The 20000-nt window shown below is 41.8% G+C and overlaps 1 protein-coding gene across 2 annotated transcripts in view; it reads right to left on the bottom strand.

The window, feature by feature from the left end:
- Positions 1-4574: 4574 nt before the first annotated feature.
- The window catches only part of LOC143038574 (GATA-binding factor C-like), a 565788-nt gene continuing 550362 nt past the window's right edge, over positions 4575-20000 (bottom strand). For both annotated transcript variants that reach the window (XM_076207957.1, XM_076207958.1), the window contains exons 5-6: positions 7223-7567; positions 4575-5784 (exon numbers count right to left, since the gene is read on the bottom strand). In XM_076207957.1, the coding sequence (XP_076064072.1) occupies positions 5758-5784; positions 7223-7567 (372 nt within the window). In that variant the 3' untranslated portion in view covers positions 4575-5757. The remainder of the gene's footprint in view (positions 5785-7222; positions 7568-20000) is intronic.

The following is a 20000-nucleotide window of genomic DNA, read 5'->3' as shown; positions in this document are numbered from 1 at the left end:
CCCTAATGAGTGACGTCACAATGACTCTGTACCCATTGATGACGACATTGTTCCCCCACTAACCGATGACGTCATATTTTTTCCTGCCCACCAATGACGTCATAATATTTTCTACTGGCCAGTGACGTCATCGGCTTTCTTTTGACGTCATCGTTTTTTCTCCCTGCCCAGTGACGCAATAATTTCCTCCCATTCTAGCACATCCATCTTTCTTAACCCTGTACTAAGGAAGAGGAGGGAGAAGAAGTGGGAAGAATGGAGTGTGTGTGTGTGTGTGTGTGTGTGTGTGTGTGTGTGTGTGTGTGTGTGTGTGTGTGTGTGTGTGTGTGTGTGTGTGTGTGTGTGTGTGTGTGTGTGTGTGCGTGTGCGTGTGCGTGTTCGTGTTCGTGTTCAAGTTCTCAGCTCTACCTTTCTTCCTCTTTGTCATTCGTCCCCTCCTCTCTTCCGGATCTTGCCCTTCCTGCACATGAACTGAGAAAAGATCCTCCATACCTAAATGCCCATTGAGTTTAGTTTCAATGCCAATCAATTTAACTGTTCTTTTTTGAGCAGCCTTTTTAGATTATAAAGATGAGTAGATTATCATTATTTTACTGGATTTTTTCCAGACGTTATTTTTTGTCACTCAGTTCACAGCCCCTCCCCCTCTTTCTGGAATTGCCCAATTAAAGAGTAAATCATTCGCTTACCACTAAATTTATAACTCGTTGAATGACTGAAATTATTTTTTCTTGAGTAGAATTTATCATTCATCGACTTTCCAGCTTTTCAAAATTGTCATAAACTTCTTCATTATCTGGAATGGTCACTTTCCAGAGTAACTTTTATTCGGGTTAAGTCACTAACAATAAATAACTGATTATTTGGTCCATCTCTACCTGGAATGGTCCTTGCAGTTTATTCTCAGTCAGTCTGTGGTTATGCTATTATCTGGTTCTCCTTTACTTGAAATGGCCTCCTTTTTCAGACTATCCTTTGGTCACCTCTCACACCCGAACAGTCGTGCGACATCAGTGAAGAGTTCGGAAAACGTCGTCAGCGAAAGACCTAGAACCATCTCCTGGTCTAGCCGGATCAAGTTTCATTGACCAAAAGAACAAATTTTTTGTTTTTTTTTCGTTTGCATCGTTTGTCTGCGGAGAGCTGCGGTTAAAAAAAAATCCACCATAGTGTTGAAACTATCATCTTTGGAGTAGACCTCTTTGCGGATAGTCATAGTATATGGATAATAAATCGGGAATAGAACAAAGAATAGCGCTGAAATTGTCAACACTATGACAGATTTCTTGTAAAGAGTCAATGAAAACCATTAACGAATCAAGAACAGTGGTTTTGAACTAACAAGTGTCAGTGTGCATTTATTGTAAATAGTCACAGAAGATCGTTGACAAGTCAATAATAGGGTGGATTCTTGCATTGAAAACTTATCATATATTTAGTTTACGATTAATAGATGACTGTTAAGAAACAAGAAAATGGTGGATAGTAGCATATCACACATAGTATGGCTTTGTTTTGGTTAAAAATTATAATGTTATCGCAGCTTAAGTTTTGGCAAATCCACAGACAGGTTTTCGACAACCTTCTACATTGGATTCTGCTCCTACCTAGTGGAAAGCTCACCCATGTGCTTGGTCCTAATTGCCTAATCCGCTGTGTAAACTACATCCTTTCACACACTAAACACACCCTTAGACCATAAATTGCTGACCTATCGATCTTCTCAGAACGTCACTATTACTTCCATCCACGTCGACGTCGTCGATGTTTCACTACGGACATTTGACGACAAGACGCGGTAGATCCTACCTACTCCCTCCACCCCTTTTTCAGTCCCTTATTCTTCTTCGCTTCCTACTCCCCCCCCCCCCCCACACACACCTGTCTCTCCCCATATTAACTTTCCCTCCTTGGTATCCGATTATCTTCTCTTCCCTCTCTTCTCTCCTTAATTAAAAATATCTTTTCCTTCAGCAGGTTCTCTCATTCCTCTCCACTCATCATCCCACTACAAGGCTGGGATTCCTCCTTCCCTTACACTAACATTTGGTGAGGCTTCACTCCCTAACACTCCCAGATCTACCCGCTTCTCCACCCCCCCACCCCCTTCCCTATGGAATGTTAGACATGAGAGAAACTGTGGCAAACTCAAGGATTATTAGTCTATAATACGAAATCTAGAGTGCAAATTGTCCAGAACTTTGACCATTGTGTTGTTCTGGCGCTTCTCGAGTATCTTGAAAATCAAATCTAGTAGAAAAGTAGATATTATACACTTTTTTCTTCTCGCTTTTTCCTTAGAGCAGAACCACGACAGGAAAGCTCGTCACGTGTCAAGGTACATCGTAATACCTTCCTGTGGGAGACGAGTCCCTCCATCTCTCTCTGTCTAGTTCCTTATTCCCCGGCCGAACTTCAGGCTTGCATGTGTTCAGACGCATCCTGAAGGCCACTGTTCTTCATATTCTCACTTACACAATATAAAGATTAGCCACTGCACACACAGCGCTCCCGAAGGAGTTTGGTTAACTTGTACACTTGGTTGGTCAAGTCTTTGGCTCGAAAAAAAGTGGAAAAATAGTGCGACGACTGTAGCCCTTTTTTGTGGCATTTTAGAGCGTTGGCTTTAAAATAATCTAGACTAAAAGGGCGTCACTGTTCATTATATCTCCAGAGTTATAAAATGAAATATATGTAAACAAATACATGGGGACAGTCGAGATAGACCAGTGCTTTCTTTAACTTTTTTCCGAAGTAGAGTAATGCCCTTTGATTTCCGGTACCTAATGGCGGCGACATTTTCAGATTCATCTTTTCCAAACTGGTCTGTGTCACTTCTTGTTTAGAGTGTAAACTGAAAAACCTAAATTGTGGTTCATAAAAGTTCAATACTATTTGTTCACGTTAAAATCTTGGTATGAAGTTCGAAGGATTCTCTAAACTGTATTCCAGATGAAATGTATGAAACTTGAAATTATCTTTATTCGATATTTTAGAAATATATAGATGAAGTCTTTGAATTTCTTTGGTAAACTTGAAAAAGAAAAATCACAATGATGATTCTTAAAACCATCTAAACTTGATATACAATTTTGGTTTTTGTAGATTTTTTTTCCCTCCGAGTGGAGGTCTGAGGAAAGTATTTCGATTTTTTTTTTTTATAAAGTCAGATTCTTTTTTAAGTTTTTGGACATCTTCTTCACTAAGATGCGATATCAACACCTTAATTGTTGTTTTCGTCTACCATTTAATCTGTCATGCAGTCCCAGGCCCTCACTGTTTGTTGTCCAGAAGTTTTGGCTAAAGGTGATTGTAGTTCTCAGTCAACCGGTGATCAGATTGCAATCTTATCCTGACAGGTGCCAATTGCATTCAATCCTGGCGGCTCTGCAGGTGCTTCTTGGTGTTACACTCAACTACATGCGGATTGTGACACAAGGAATTGTTTTTTTTCACTATTTCTACTTCACATTTCGATGACTATATATTTGTGAAAGCTCACGAGGACGTATCGAATGTACGTGCTCGGAGCACGGTGATGATGGTCATATATTTTTTTTTCCGCGTGTCTACATTACAGACATGTTAGAACAAAACTGATGGCATTATTGTAAAGTCGGATCGAAAGTTATATGTTTTTATGGACCAGTTGGTATTCAGTTGGTTTGCTTTTTCACCATAGTCAACCATAATTGCATGGACAACTCACATCAATGTCAAAAATAGTAAGGATTAGAGTTTAACTGTGACCAATAAATACTGTGTTAACATTGAATTAATATGTAACATATCTCGTTGTATGAACAGCTGAAACACTAAGAATAACCTCTTGACCACACACTTGGTCCGATCTCAATAAATCCCCAAGCAGGATGTTGTCCTGAACTTAAGGCCGCTTCACACTGGGCCGGTTCCGGTCAATGGGCATGATTTCGTTTGAGTAGAAACGACTTCGGTTACAATATTTTGTTTTTCGAATCTCCAAATGTCAAATTACTTTTGTGTCATCCATTAAGAAGCTGAATGACAAACTCGAAAAAATCAAACCTGTGCAAATATTTGACCATTTTTTTTTTAATGTTTCTAGGGAAGTTTAGAACACTGTAAGTAAAGTCTCCCTCTAATTATTCAAACTCACATTTGACGAGAATTGGCCCAGTGTGGAACAAGCGTAAGAATGACGCGCTCATTGTAATTACTGTTGACTAACAAGGCTCAGTTCGAAACCTAAGAGTCATTCAACATCGATGATTGAGTCGTCGCATTGAAGTGATGCCTGTAGTCCAACGACTTTGCTAAAGCCTTTGCCACGATTCCTCGTTGGCTCAGGCTTAGGGCATGCCCCAGTACTTATGGTAGATTGGTGACTTCCTGAGTCACAAGAAAAAATGTCGTTCGAAAATAACTTACCCTTGAGAAGATAATATAAATGTATATGCATATGAATGTATGAATATACATACATACATTTATATGTGTATATATATGTATATATATGTATATATATACATATATATATATGTGTGTCTGTGTGTGTGTATTTATATATATATATGTGTGTGTATAATTAGATTTCAAAATTTATATCAAACCTCAAAAAAAAAAAAAAAAAAAAAAAAAAAAACGCCCTAGCTACGGCCATAGTCCAAGGCTTAGCCTCTAAAAGAACACTGCCCAGGCATTTTTCCAGCTAAGAAATTAAACTTCTGGTCGATGACCACATACGTTATGGTGTCTGTAAAATATCTATCTGCCACTAGAGATCTACAACACTGAGGAACTCTTTCGGGAGGATCACCTATGAGTAGTTTGTCGAAGGGTGATGCTTACCCTCGTTAGTCTAGGCGCCTTCCAGTTCCGTTCACATTGCAGTGTTTCCCATTGTCTTGGTCAATGATATTCAAAAGCACAACTATCCTTTCACTCACACATTGTGCATTATCAGAAACTATATGTATTTATATATGCATGTATATATATATTTCATGTTATCAATTATTTGTAATGTAGAAGAGACGCCTTCGTCCCAGCCACTAAAAAAAATATATATATAATAAAGCTGCGCTGATAAGTCCAGAAGGAGTTACGAATTTGTGCAGAACAGAGGAGCAATCGTGCTAAAACACTCGTGCATAAGAGGCATCGTTCCTTTCCTCCCTCCTTCTTCTTCTTTCCTTCTTTCCTTTTTTCATTACATCCTTCCTAGCTTCCCTTTTCTCTACCTGCCCTCCTTTCTTCCTTTCCTCTTTCTTCCTTCTTCTCTTTTCTTCTTCTTTCCCCTCTTTTCCTCCTTCCTTCCTTCCTTCCTGTCTTCTTTTCTTCCTTATTTTCTTCCTTCTTTTCTTCCTTCCTTCCTTATTTCCCGTCTTCGTTCTTCCTTTCTTCCTTCTTAGAATCCTCTATGTACACATTCGGACCCAGAAGAAAGTCATGGTGTTCAACTTAATCCCCGAAAGATCCAGAGGATGCAGAACTCCTCATGTGATGGGTTCTGTCGCCGGAGTTGTCCATTGGTCGACTTGAAGAACCCAACAACAATGACGAGGAGAAAGAAGAACCTCCGACTGATTTTCCTCGAACTCCTTAGAGATACGGTTCCTCTGCGATGTGGAGGAGGTCACGAAGGAGGAGATATTTGATGATGAGGAGGAGGAAGAAGACGGGGAGGAGGAAGAGGAAGAGGAGGAGGAGGAGGAGGAGGGGGAGAAAGGTTTGCTATTGGAATCATCCGAACCACGACAGGGGGTCGGGTTGTGATCAGGTATAGTCACTTCGCCATCCATTCTGTAAAAAGAAGAAAGACATGAACAATCCTCCCGTCAGGTGTTGGTGAGTAAGTAGACTAGTCTCGAGTGCATAAATCTATTGCAACAATAAGAACATCAATTGAACGGGACTCTAAAGGCGAGAAATTTGACGTCATCATAAATCAAAGACGGGTGAAACAAATGCTGTGCAACTTGCGCAGTGACGCGATCTCTGACCACCTGCTGGCGTTGGAACACACAGTAATAGATGCACACAGGTGCGCGGATGTACAGTGAAATGGACATATATGCGCGCAAGCAAGCAAGACAGCGCGCACTCACACACAAATGCCCGCGCGCGCGCGCGCCCACACACACACACACACACACACACACACACACACACACACACACACACACACACACACACACACACACACACACACACACACACACACACACACACACACACACACACACACACAGAGAGAGAGAGAGAGAGAGAGAGAGAGAGAGAGAGAGAGAGAGAGAGATAGAGAGAGAAAGAGAGTCATAGATTCGCTTTCGCCCCAATCCCCTACTCTCTCCCTCTCTCTCTCTCTCTCTCTCTCTCTCTCTCTCTCTCTCTCTCTCTCTCTCTCTCTCTCTCTCTCTCTCTCTCTCTCTCTCTCTCTCTCTAGGTATCTTTATATCGACATGTCTCTGTATCCCTATATCTTTGCGTCTAGGTATATCTGTTTTTTTCCGCGTCTTTGTATCTGTATCTTCTGTATCTCCGCATCTCTATAACTGTACTTTTGTGTCTATCTGTATCGCTTTCACTGTATCTCAGTACCATTTCTTTCTGCATTTCCGCACATCATTATCTTTTTATCTCCATTGTCTCAATTGCTGCTTCCATGTATACCTGACTCTATATCTCTCTCGGTCACTGTTTTTGTTTCTGTGTTTCTGTCTCTCAGTCTCTCTTCTTTTAACAGTTTTGGTTTCCCTGTCTCTATCTCTCTGTAAATCTGTCATTTTGTAACTGTGTCTCTGTAATTATGTCTCTTTTGTCACTTCCATATCACCTCTCGATCCTGCTCGTCTGTCTCTCTCCTCTGTCTTCTCTGTCTCTCTTTTTTGTTTCTCTTCCCGTCTCTCGGTCTCTATTTCCCTGTCCCTGTCTCTCTGTCTAGGTTTCTGTCTTTCCTATCTATTTTTACTTTCTCTCCTCCTCCTCTCTCTTTTCTCTTTCACCTGCACCAGTTTCGTGTGTGTGTGTGTGTGTGTGTGTGTGTGTGTGTGTGTGTGTGTGTGTGTGTGTGTGTGTGTGTGTGTGTGTGTGTGTGAGTGTGTGTGTGTGTGAGTGTGTGTGTGTGAGTGTGTTTGTGTATTTCTTTCTCGACCCCCCGCACAAAGACACACACACACACACACACACACACACACACACACACACACACATACGCGCGTGCACTCACTCAGGACCTTACCATAGGAGGTTGGAATCCAAGACTGGATGGAATCTGTATCTGGGAGGCAGAGGAGAACCCGAGACCAACGCCGGACATGGTGGCTGCCGCGGACATGCTGTGCATGGGTGGCGCGGACATGAAGGTCCCGGGCATGGAGGATCCGGGCATCTGGCCGCCGTACATGTAGTGTGACATGGAGGGCGAGAACCCGGAGGCCCCGGAGCCGAAGCCTCCGAAGCCGCCCTTGTCCAGGGGCTTGAGCATGTCCGGGAAGCCCATGACGGTCTTCTTCTTCTTCTTCGAACTCATCTTTCGGTTTCGGGTCTGGATGCCCTCCTTCTTCATTGTCAGGGGCCGGTTGACCTGCAAAGGACAGGAGAAGGTAAGACTTTATTTTCTAATTTGATTTTCATATTTTTTCTGTCATTGTGTTAAGACAGTAACCTGGGGAGGGAGAATTCAATTGTCAGTGTGTGTTGAACTACAAGACAATCAATCATTTCCTTGTTCAGAGGAAGATGTGGAGGAAAATGGCCCATCGTCATTACATGAAGACCAATGAAACCACAAAAACGTATCATTACAAATGTGCTATGTTTGATTTGGGACCAACAATCGGAGAAATACTTAGGAAACTCAACGATCAAGACAAGAAGACCATGCGCTGTTTAGAAAGTACACGCATTAAAATAATCAAAAGTGAATTCTTTATAGCCTTCAACCTCGCTTACCTTCAAGAGAATATACTACCTGTCTGTATGGATATATATATATATATATATATATATATATATATATATATATATATATACATACATATATATATATATATATATATATATATTATATATATATAACATGTATATGCGTGTGTGTGTATTTATGTATACATATGTATATATGTGTATATGTATATGAATATATATATATATATATATATATATATATATATACATACATACATTAGATGCATACGTTTTCTATAGGACTTCATTCAACTGAGAGAAAAGATGCCTCAATTAGCTAATTCACTTCTAAATGAAACATGTATACTTCTGGCTTGTCAGCCATTTCTGTTCATTATCAGGACTCCTCTCACCACATAGGGCTGAATTCCTCACCAACCTTAGACATATATATACTTCGATCTTCATCAGATTTCGTAAGCTTCAAGTTCTCCACCTGAGTTCGCGGAAGCGTGAGTTTACCCCTCAGTCAAGGCGAGGCTCCACCGCGGACAGAAGTGACGCTAAACGTGTGTGATTAGAACTCGGGCATTAAGAGGCGAAAGCGTTCGTTAGTACAGGGGTGAAATTACTTTTCCTCTTAATTGCTCTGGTGATTACGGGAAGAGCGGTTCACCTTGTGTAAATTGCATTACATCTGTGTAGAAAGATGAATACATATATGCATGGATACAAGCTTGTATAGATACCATCCCTAGCAATATATATATATATATATATATATATATATACATATATATATATATATATATATATATATATATATATCGGGAATGTGCGTATGGGTATAATCTATGTATGCATTATATATGTATTTTACAGACCCCAGCAGACGTAGGCTCACTAGAAAATATGATGGCCAAAATGATGGAAAGACACACACACACACACACACACACACACACACACACACACACACACACACACACACACACACACACACACACATGCATGCATGCACACACACATGCACACACACACATGCGCACACACACCACACACACACACACACACACACACACACACACACACACACACACACACACACACACACACACACACACACACACACACACACACCATGTATGTATCATGTATGTACATCGTTATTAGCGTCAGTCTCACTCTATCTTTGTAAAGCCAAAACCTTAAAGGAGAAGAGAAACCCCAACTCAAAAATCAACTACAAATGTGTTCAGCACACATGAACTCAAAAGCGTTTGTAGCGCTTGTATATGTGATTCACATGGTAACCTAACTTCTCATAAATTCTACATGAGATTGTTTTTGCACTGTCAGCATCTAATGATCTCTTAGCCTCTGGATCTCACTACAACCGTTGATTTCCTGAGACCTTTTTGAGTTGAGTTTTGAGCATAGATGGTTATTATCATCGTTAATAGATGGCAGGATGCTACTGTATCCACTGGTTTGGATTTCAAATTGCTATCCTTAACATTATCGGGTATTTCATATTGTTTCGTATGCCTTTGATATGCATATTTTTTTTACTACTACGAGTACTATACATATACCTGCCATAACCGTGAACCTCAAGTTCATTGTAGCTCACTACTCACAGGCAGACCCCCAAGGGCGAAAATTACACCAAGGAGCACGGGCGAAACGACCTAATGCGCTCTTGAAAAATGATGTCGGCAACTGGTTTGTTTACGTCTGTTCATCGCATACGCCAGATGAGCTTGATCACCTCTCTCTCTCTCTCTCTCTCTCTCTCTCTCTCTCTCTCTCTCTCTCTCTCTCTCTCTCTCTCTCTCTCTCTCTCTCTCCTCTCCGCACTCTTTCTCTCCTCCACACTCTCTCTCTCCTCCACACTCTCTCTCTCCTCCACACTCTCTCTCTCTCTCCTCCACCCTCTCTCTCTCCTCCCCTCTCTCGCCCCTCTCTCTCTCCTCCACACTCTCTCTCTCCTCCACACTCTCTCTCTCTCTCCTCCACCCTCTCTCTCTCCTCACACCCTCTCTCTCTCTCCTCACACCCTCTCTCTCTCTCCTCACACCCTCTCTCTCTCTCCTCACACCCTCTCTCTCTCTCCTCCACCCTCTCTCTCTCTCCTCCACCCTCTCTCTCTCCTCCACTCTCTCTCTCTCCTCCACCCTCTCTCTCTCCTCCACTCTCTCTCTCTCCTCCACCCTCTCTCTCTCCTCCACCCTCTCTCTCCTCCACCCTCTTTCTCTGCTCCACCCTCTTTCTCTCCTCCACCCTCTTTCTCCCCTCCACCCTCTCTTTCTCTCCTCCACCCTCTCTTTCTCTCCTCCACCCTCTCTCTCTCTTCTCTACCCTCTCTCCTCCACCCTCCCTCTCTCTCCCTCTGTCTCTCTCTCTCTCCCTCACTCCCTACTTCTCTCTCTCTTCTCCGCCCTCTCTCTCTTCTCCACCCTCTCTCTCTTCTCCACCTTCTCTCTCCTCCACCCTCTCTCTCTCCTCTCCACCCTCTCTCTCTCTTTCCCCCTTTCTCCCATCCACCCTCTCTCTCTCCTCCACCCTCTCTCTCTCTCCCTCTCTGTCTCTCCCTCTCCCTCACTCCCTCTCCCTCTCCCCCTACCCCTCCTTCCCTCCTTCTCTCTCTCTCTCTCTCTCTCTCTCTCTCTCTATATATATATATATATATATATATATATATATATATATATATATGTATATATGTATATATCCTCCTAGACTGAGTAGGATCTTGACTCATTAAAATTTATTTCTAGTCCAAGATATTATGTTTAGTTGAATGAAAACGTACTGCACATACACACGCACCCAGAAACACAAACACACACACACACACGCACACACAGACACACACACACGTACACACACATACACACACACACATATATATGTACATATATATATATATGTATATATAATATATATAATATATATATGTATATATATATATATATATATGCGTAAGTAACCACCAGGAAAAGTAACCTAACGAAGCAGAGCGCATTCGTATAATTACATCTATGTATTAGCACTGAAGATGTAATATACGAAAGCGCTCTGCTTCGTTAGTTTCTTTTTCCAAGTGGTCTACACGTTTTTAGAAAAATCTGAGTGCGAGAGGGACTTGGGAGTTCTGGTGAGTCCGGACCTTAAAACCAGGAAGCAGTGTATTAGCGCCAGAAATAAAGCTAACAGGGCATTAGGCTTCATTGCTAGGACGGTAACGAATAGAAGTGCAGAGGTAATTATTAAACTCTACCTAGCGATAGTTAGACCCATCCTTGACTATGCGGTACAGTTTTGGTCTCCGTCCTACAGAATGGACGTAAATTCATTAGAATCAGTACAGAGAAGAATGACCAAAATGATACAAGGACTCGGAAATTTGCCTTACGAAGAGAGGCTTAGGCACCTAAACTTACACTCTCTGGAAAGACGCAGAGTGCGGGGTGATCTAATAGAAGTGTTCAAGTGGATCAAAGGCTATAACAAGGGTGATGCAAACAAGGTCATCATAATAAAACAACAGGGCAGGACTCGCAGTAATGGGTACAAACTGGACAAATTTAGATTTAAGAAGGAAATAGGCAAGAATTGGTTTACTAATAGGGTGGTCGATGAATGGAATAAACTTAGTAACCATGTAGTAAGCGCTGAAACTATCAGTTGTTTTAAAAAACGATTAGACAACTTTATGGATGGGGATGACAGGTGGTGATGGATACGGAGCTGCCTAGTGTAGGCCTTATGGTCTTTTGCAGTCTCCTTTATTTCTTATGTTCTTATGTTCTTATGTTCTTATTTGTGAACACACGTCCCTAGTGTTTCTATTGCATCTATATATATATATATATATATATATATATATATACACATATATATGTATATATATATACATATATATATACATATATATATGTATATATATATACATATATATATATATATATATATAAATATATATATATATATGTATTAATATATATACATATATATATTATATATATACATATAATATATATAATATATAGTATACAAAGAGTATCACTTTGCGCTACATAATATATATCTTCGTTATTTTATTTGTTATTACATTCACAAAATCTGATTAATCTCTCCACAATGACAAACTTAAGAAAGGTTGACTTAAAAGGGTATAGATGACCCTTAGTCACTCAGAAAACATCCCACTGATGAGAAAAGAAAAAAAAAATACTAACTATAATGAAACAGGCACTCCTTCCTACTGAAGCGATTTCAGAGGTGCTTGCACGCATGCGTCAAATACAGCTGCAGGCAAGGCAGTGGGTAGTCCAGAACAAAGCTGCAAATAATAACCGAACAGCTGCAAGCAGGGGCTATTCGGATGCTGACAGCTGGTAAGAAGGTGCTGTTAAACCTGTCGGCTTGATGATATACTTGATAAGTTTTATTCTGGTTAATAACAGGCGAGAATACGTCAACATGATGAAAGGGCCTGCCATAATATATATATATATATATATATATATATATATATATATATATATATTTTTTTTTTTCTTTCTTTTGCAGTATTTCACAAATGACGCGTGAATATAATTTGCAGAAAAAAACACTGGTAAATAAGAAACGTAGTCCGAACGTTTTCGTCTTTATGATTTCATAGACGAAAATCTTCGGACTACGTTTCTTATTTACCAGTGTTTTTTCTGCACACACACACATAATATATATATATATACATATATATATATATAAATATATATATATATATACATATATATATATCTATAAAATATATATATATATATAATACAGTATATGATACATTCTGAGAGGTTGAAGTGAGAATAAGAAACACCTGTTTCACAAGGCTTCTGGAACCCCTTTCTTTGGAGTACTCTTTGAGTCAAGACTTTGATCATAATATTCGAAGGACTTAATGAAGCACATCCTTCACCCCGCCACCACCACCCCAAAGTATGTATATATATATATATATATATATATATATATATTTATATATATATATATATATATATATATATATGTGTGTGTGCGTGTGTGTATACTAACACATACACACAAATATATGTATATATATAGGTAGATATAGATATATACCATAAGGTCATTATAGCAAGGGGTCCTAGATGCAAAATTCAAAATCTTGATTCGAAGATTTCCCCAAGACTATCTTGAAAAAAGAGAGTATTTTGATTTTCCTGCAGCTTTTAACTTATGGCAATTGTGAAAGATCGGACTAAGGCGACGACATTTGTAGGTATAAAGACATTTGTAGAGGGTTCGAATCCGCAAGACGTGACGTCAGCAAAGTTCTCGAGGTCTGGGAAAGAATTTCATGGCTGACCACTGCTTAGAGTAACGATGATGATAATAATGATACAATGATAATGATAGTGATAATAGCAACAAGGACAATGATGATAACAGTAGTAACAATGATAATGATCACAAGAACAAAGATAAAGATGATAAGATAATGATAATAATGATAACAGAAAGCAAGGTGAATCCTTTATATATGTGCATCTGCTGCGAAAAAAATAAAGGCGTCAAAAAGGAAGAAGTGACTTCCTCCGAGGACACTTGGCTCTTCTTCGGGAAACTCCTGAAGGCTCTGCCGGGTCCTCCTCGGAGGCGAGCGAGTGACCCCGCCGCGTAGGGTAATTGTACTTCATGTTTTTATATAAGTCAATTAGCATATTTAATTACGGCAGTGCTGACCACCACTCGCCCGACTGATCTACGGTCTCCGATATATCCCCACTGATATATTGGCTATGATATATCAGTTCTAACGGCCGATTAAACTCGATATATGGACCTCAGGCTCGATCTCTTCCTACTCTGATCTCAGTCGCAGACGAAAGAAGCACGGGAACCTACGAAGACTCCCAGCTGCTTTGCATCCCATCACGGCGCGTCGGAGCAGTGAGGGAGAAAGCGGTGGAGGCTGTTGGAGATGGGGAAGAGAAGGTGGAGAAGGGAGAGGAGACGGGGGAGGGCGGGGCTTGCGGGCGGGTGTCGACATGAGCAATGGGTAACCCCAGGTGAGGAAGACCGTGTGAACCACTTAAGGTTGTGTATGTGTGTGTGTGTGTGTGTGTGTGTGTGTGTGTGTGTGTGTGTGTGTGTGTGTGTGTGTGTGTGTGTGTGTGTGTGTGTGTGTGTGTTTAACCATGGTCTTGGGTCAAATGTTGGACTCGTGATTGACAGCTATTTCCCTCCCGGAAGAGAGCTCAGAGTTTATATATGACCGATCTATGAGTAATACTGTGACCTTACACGCACACACACACACCCAACACCCCGCCCACGAGAGTTGGAGTAACGAGTCGCAGCGCAGCGATACTGAAATTATTTCAGCCCTGGGCGGGATTCGAACCCGGACCTCCGTAGTGGCAGCCGAGAACTCTACCAACTGCGCCACGAGTTGTGTGTGTGTGTGTGTGTGTGTGTGTGTGTGTGTGTGTGTGTGTGTGTGTGTGTGTGTGTGTGTGTGTGTGTGTGTGTGTGTGTGTGTGTGTGTGTGTGTGTGTGTGACAGAGAGAGAGAGAGAGAGAGAGAGAGAGAGAAAGAGCGAGAGAGTGAGAATAAATGAATAAGAATTTCACCCCCGTATTTTCTTTATTCTCTTCACGTGTCCGTACCATTGGAGCTTCCCACAGACTCAGTTTGTTTAGATTATTTCCTCTGATCATCCAACTCGATATCCAAAATTTCCTTTTTTTTCTTTGGACTTTTCATGGACACGAGACACTTAGGGAGCTGATTAAAGAAGATTACGAAAAGTTCTGATAACAATCAAAAGGCTGACGCGTTTTTTCTTGTAGTTTATATACTGTGATTATTTTTTTTCAATATGCCACTTCAAGCATTAATGATACGCCTCTATACAGGATATAGAGAGGTCTGAACTCTTTTGACTTTTGAATCATCCAATGTCCTGGAATGTTGTGAACCAAAAAGTCTCCTTCTGACAAACTTTATCAATAAGACCCTGTTCACATTCGCGGTTTGAACCGCGTGGAAACCGTTATGGACCAAAAAGTCTCCTTCTGACAAACTTTATCAAGAAGACTCTGTTCACATTCGCGGTTTGAACCGCGTGGAAACCGTTATGGACCAAAAAGTCTCCTTCTGACAAACTTTATCAAGAAGACTCTGTTCACATTCGCGTGGAAACCGTTATGAACCAAAAAGTCTCCTTCTGACAAACTTTATCAAGAAGACTCTGTTCACATTCGCGGTTTGAATCGCGTGGAAACCGTTATGGACCAAAAAGTCTCCTTCTGACAGACTTTATCAATAAGACCCTGTTCACATTCGCGGTTTGAACCGCGTGGAAACCGTTATGGACCAAAAAGTCTCCTTCTGACAGACTTTATCAATAAGACCCTGTTCACATTCGCGGTTTGAACCGCGTGGAAACCGTTATGGACCAAAAAGTCTCCTTCTGACAGACTTTATCAATAAGACCCTGTTCACATTCGCGGTTTGAATCGCGTGGAAATCGTTATGGACCAAAAAGTCTCCTTCTGACAAACTTTATCAAGAAGACTCTGTTCACATTCGCGGTTTGAACCGCGTGGAAATCGTTATGGACCATAAAGTCTCCTTCTGACAGACTTTATCAATAAGACCCTGTTCACGTTTGCGGTTTGAATCGCGTGGAAACCGTTATGGACCAAAAAGTCTCCTTCTGACAGACTTTATCAATAAGACCCTGTTGACTAGATAAACACCATATGAGGACGGATCCTTTATTTGTACGACGTTTCGCTTATTACAGCTTTTTCAAGTACAAGTTGAGATACAAATGCTTGAGATTAAATAAGGGGAAAGGAGGGAACGGGGAGAGAAAAAGGGGGGGGGAAGGAAGAGGAGGAGGAGGAGGAGGAGGGTGGGGGGGATAGGACACTGGGAAAGGATGAGAATGATGGCCCAAACGTCCGTGAGCGAAATGTCCACAAAGGTGGTTTAAGTATTTAATATTTTGCTGGCCATGGGTATTAGGGGAATAATGTGAGGAGATATGTTAAACATGCCCCTGTTTTGTTCAATAGTGTTCGTTCCTTGAATGATTGCTGCTTCTAAACACTTCCTGCGGATTTTGTCTGGTTCCCGCATCAGCAGCTCTGCATTCTTCCAGTCCATAAGATGGTTTTCCTTGTTTCTATGTGTCACACATGCATTGGTGGTGACATCATGCCTGACGTCGTAACGGTGTTCACGTATTCGTGTATTCAGGTCGCGTGACGTTTCTCCGATGTAAACTTTATCACATCCTGAACACGGAATACGATAAACACCGGCTTTGGTGCTCGGTGTCTGGTTGTTGTGTGTTTCCGTCTTCGTGATGTCTTTTATTGTGTTGCCAACCGGCGACGTTGCCACCAACCTGACACGTCTTTTAAGAACCACCAACTTGGAAATAGTGTGCCAGACAAGCAGAACAATAAAAGACATCACGAAGACGGAAACACACAACAACCAGACACCGAGCACCAAAGCCGGTGTTTATCGTATTCCGTGTTCAGGATGTGATAAAGTTTACATCGGAGAAACGTCACGCGACCTGAATACACGAATACGTGAACACCGTTACGACGTCAGGCATGATGTCACCACCAATGCATGTGTGACACATAGAAACAAGGAAAACCATCTTATGGACTGGAAGAATGCAGAGCTGCTGATGCGGGAACCAGACAAAATCCGCAGGAAGTGTTTAGAAGCAGCAATCATTCAAGGAACGAACACTATTGAACAAAACAGGGGCATGTTTAACATATCTCCTCACATTATTCCCCTAATACCCATGGCCAGCAAAATATTAAATACTTAAACCACCCTTTGTGGACATTTCGCTCACGGACGTTTGGGCCAGCATTCTCATCCTTTCCCAGTGTCCAATCCCCCCAACCTCCTCCTCCTCCTCCTCCTCCTCTTCCTTCCCCCCCCTTTTTCTCTCCCCGTTCCCTCCTTTCCCCTTATTTAATCTCAAGCATTTGTATCTCAACTTGTACTTGAAAAAGCTGTAATAAGCGAAACGTCGTACAAATAAAGGATCCGTCCTCATATGGTGTTTATCTAGTCAATCTTGTCGGCAGACTGCCACTTTTAAGCAAGACCCTGTTCACATTCGCGGTTTGAACCGCGTGGAAACCGTTATGGACCAAAAAGTCTCCTTCTGACAGACTTCATCAATAAGACCCTGTTCACATTCGCGATTTGAACCGCATGGAAACCGTAACGGTACTGCATAGTCAAGGAAAACCTCCATTGACTTGCATTGTAATTGAACCGCGGCGGTTGAAACTGCTAGTGTGAACAGGATCTAACTCTTTGTGTTTTTGTCCTCACCACGCGGTCATTCATTCTTTACCTTCGTCAGTACGTATTCCTCTGGTTTCCATTTTCCAGTATTATATTCACAGTAAAAAAAATCGTCCAGTCTGTTACTTTTCGGTTGTATTCTTTTTCTCCTCTTCCTTTCCTTTATAATCTTTTGCAAATATAAATTTGTCACTTTCCTCCCTTCATATGTCTTCCTAAGAGTGTTTAGCAGCTTCTGAAGCTTTTCTTTTCCTTCTTCCAAGACCATCATTCACACACACACACACACACGCGCGCACACACACACACACACACACACACACACACACACACACACACACACACACACACACACACACACACACACACACACACACACACACACACACACACACACACAGACGAATTCAATTACCTCTGTATATTAAGCGCTCCTGCTGGCGCATCCACAGCAAATTTGTACACGTTAACTGGTAATGGCTTCGATAGCTGGACGATAGCAAAGTATCAAAGGGAGACTCCGGCTCCAAATCAGCTGATGGTTCACATTGGCGCTTGTCTCTTCCATCCATGGGGATGCTATGGAGACGAATAAAATCATCTGGCGTCAAATTAATAAAAGGAATAGTATAAATCACGAAAAGTGTTAATTGGGATGAATGAAATAGGTTCGTGACAACTAAGGTATGTGGTAAAGTGCGTCCGCTACGGAAGGGGTGAAGACGAACAGATGTTATCAGCTTTTGATTTATTATACATATGTGTGTGTATATGTGTATACACACATATATACACACGCACACATATATATGTGTATATATATGCATATACATTATATATATATATGTGTGTGTGTGTGTGTGTGTGTGTGTGTGTGTGTGTGTGTGTGTGTGTGTGTGTGTGTGTGTGTGTGTGTGTGTGTGCACGTACACACACATACATAATAAAAAAAAGTGTCGGGTAATTCCTTAGTACCAAATGGATACTTAACAGAACGAAAACCAAAATTGGGTATTATTATTATCATTATTATTATTATTATTATTATTATTTTCATTCTTCTGGGTTGCATATGATCCACCATGCCAATTTGGGTAAATATTTACTGATCCATACCGACTTCGTAAAAAAAAAAAAAAAAAAGAAAAGGCTTCAGGTATGCCTAATAATTCGGCCATTATGTTGGGTTCATAGATCATCAATCAATTTTATTCAGACAGGGGAAAGTTCAAGAGCCCACTGTAGGATCCCTGATCTAATCCCTGGGGCTGATTCACCTATATACGATGGCTTCTTTATTGAACACAGGACGATTTTATTCAGCAAAAGTAATATTTCAGTACAAGGTGACTTGCTAAAGACTCCTCTTCGAATAGCAATAATTTTTCCCTCTCTCTTTCATTTCCTCCCTCTTTCTTCTATCTCTCCTACCTCCTCCCTCCTCGCTTCTCCATCTTCCCTCCCTCCTCCCTCTTCCCTCCTCTTTCCTCCCTCCTCCCACTTCTCTCCTCTTTCTTTCTCCGTCCTCACTTCTCCCTCCTCCCTCCTCCCTCCTCCTTACTCCCTCCTCCCTCCTCCCTCCTCCTTCCTCCCTCCTCCCTCCTCCCTCCTCCTTCCTACCAGCCTCCTCCGTCCTCCCTCCTATTCTTCACTCCTCGCTCGTCGCTTCTCCTTCTTTCCTCCTCCCTCCTTCCTCGCTCCTCCCTCTTCCCTCCTCTCTCGTTCCTCCTCCCTCTTCCCTCCTCTCTCCTCCCTCCTCCCTCCTTTCTCTTTCCTCCTCCCTCCTCCTCCTTCTTCCTACCCCTTCCTCCGTCCTCACTCCTCTTCTTCTTCACTCTCCCTAGGGGTCCTATTGCCACCTATGGGGGGCCCCACACCTTCCGTCTCGCGCGCTGAGTTCATCCTGGTTGAGGTTGTCTGCACTTACACATGGGGGTGCTGGTGTGTACACGTACACTGGTGCACCCATGCATGCACGAACACACACACATACGCATGTATACATGAAAGTATGCTTGGGGACACGCAAGCCAACTTGTATGCACGCAAGCACACTGGCACCTATAAACACACACGCACACACACACACACACACACACACACACACACACACACACACACACACACACACACACACACACACACACACACACACACACACACACACACACACACACACACACACACACACACACACACACACATATATACATACACAAACGATGGTGCAGTGGTAGAGTTCCCGGGTGCCACTACGGCGATACATGTTCGAATCCCACCCAGGCCTGAAATAATTTCAGTATTGCTGCGCTGCGAGTCGTTACTCCAACTCTCGTGGGCTGGGAGTTGCGGTGTGTGTGCGTGTAAGGTCACAGCATTACCCATAGTTTGATCCAAGACCATGGTGAATCACACACGAAGACACACACAAATACACACGGGCCTTTGTGTATGAGAATACTGAAAAAGATTGACAAAGTATTTAGGGAAAGGTTACTTGTTTCAGACTAGGCCCTGTTCACACAAGCGGTTTGAACTGCGTAGAAAGCACGTCGGTACCGTACAGTCACCTCCATTGACTTGCATTGTAAACGAACCGCTGTGGTTGAAGCTACTGGTGTGAACAGGGGCTTATTAGGATTTGACTCGAGAGTAATTGACGTAATTCGGGAAAGAGGTTTGGGTCGTGTATACTTGGATCTGGAGAAAGCGTTTGATAATACATTTCGCAAAAAAAAAAA

The sequence above is a fragment of the Oratosquilla oratoria genome, chromosome 24 (assembly GCF_046742065.1).
Source record: "Oratosquilla oratoria isolate Oo_2021 chromosome 24, ASM4674206v1, whole genome shotgun sequence".
Classification (NCBI taxonomy): Eukaryota; Metazoa; Arthropoda; class Malacostraca; order Stomatopoda; family Squillidae; genus Oratosquilla; species Oratosquilla oratoria.
The sequence above is the reverse complement of the archived record's forward strand: the minus strand, read 5'-3'. Positions and strand labels throughout refer to the sequence as shown.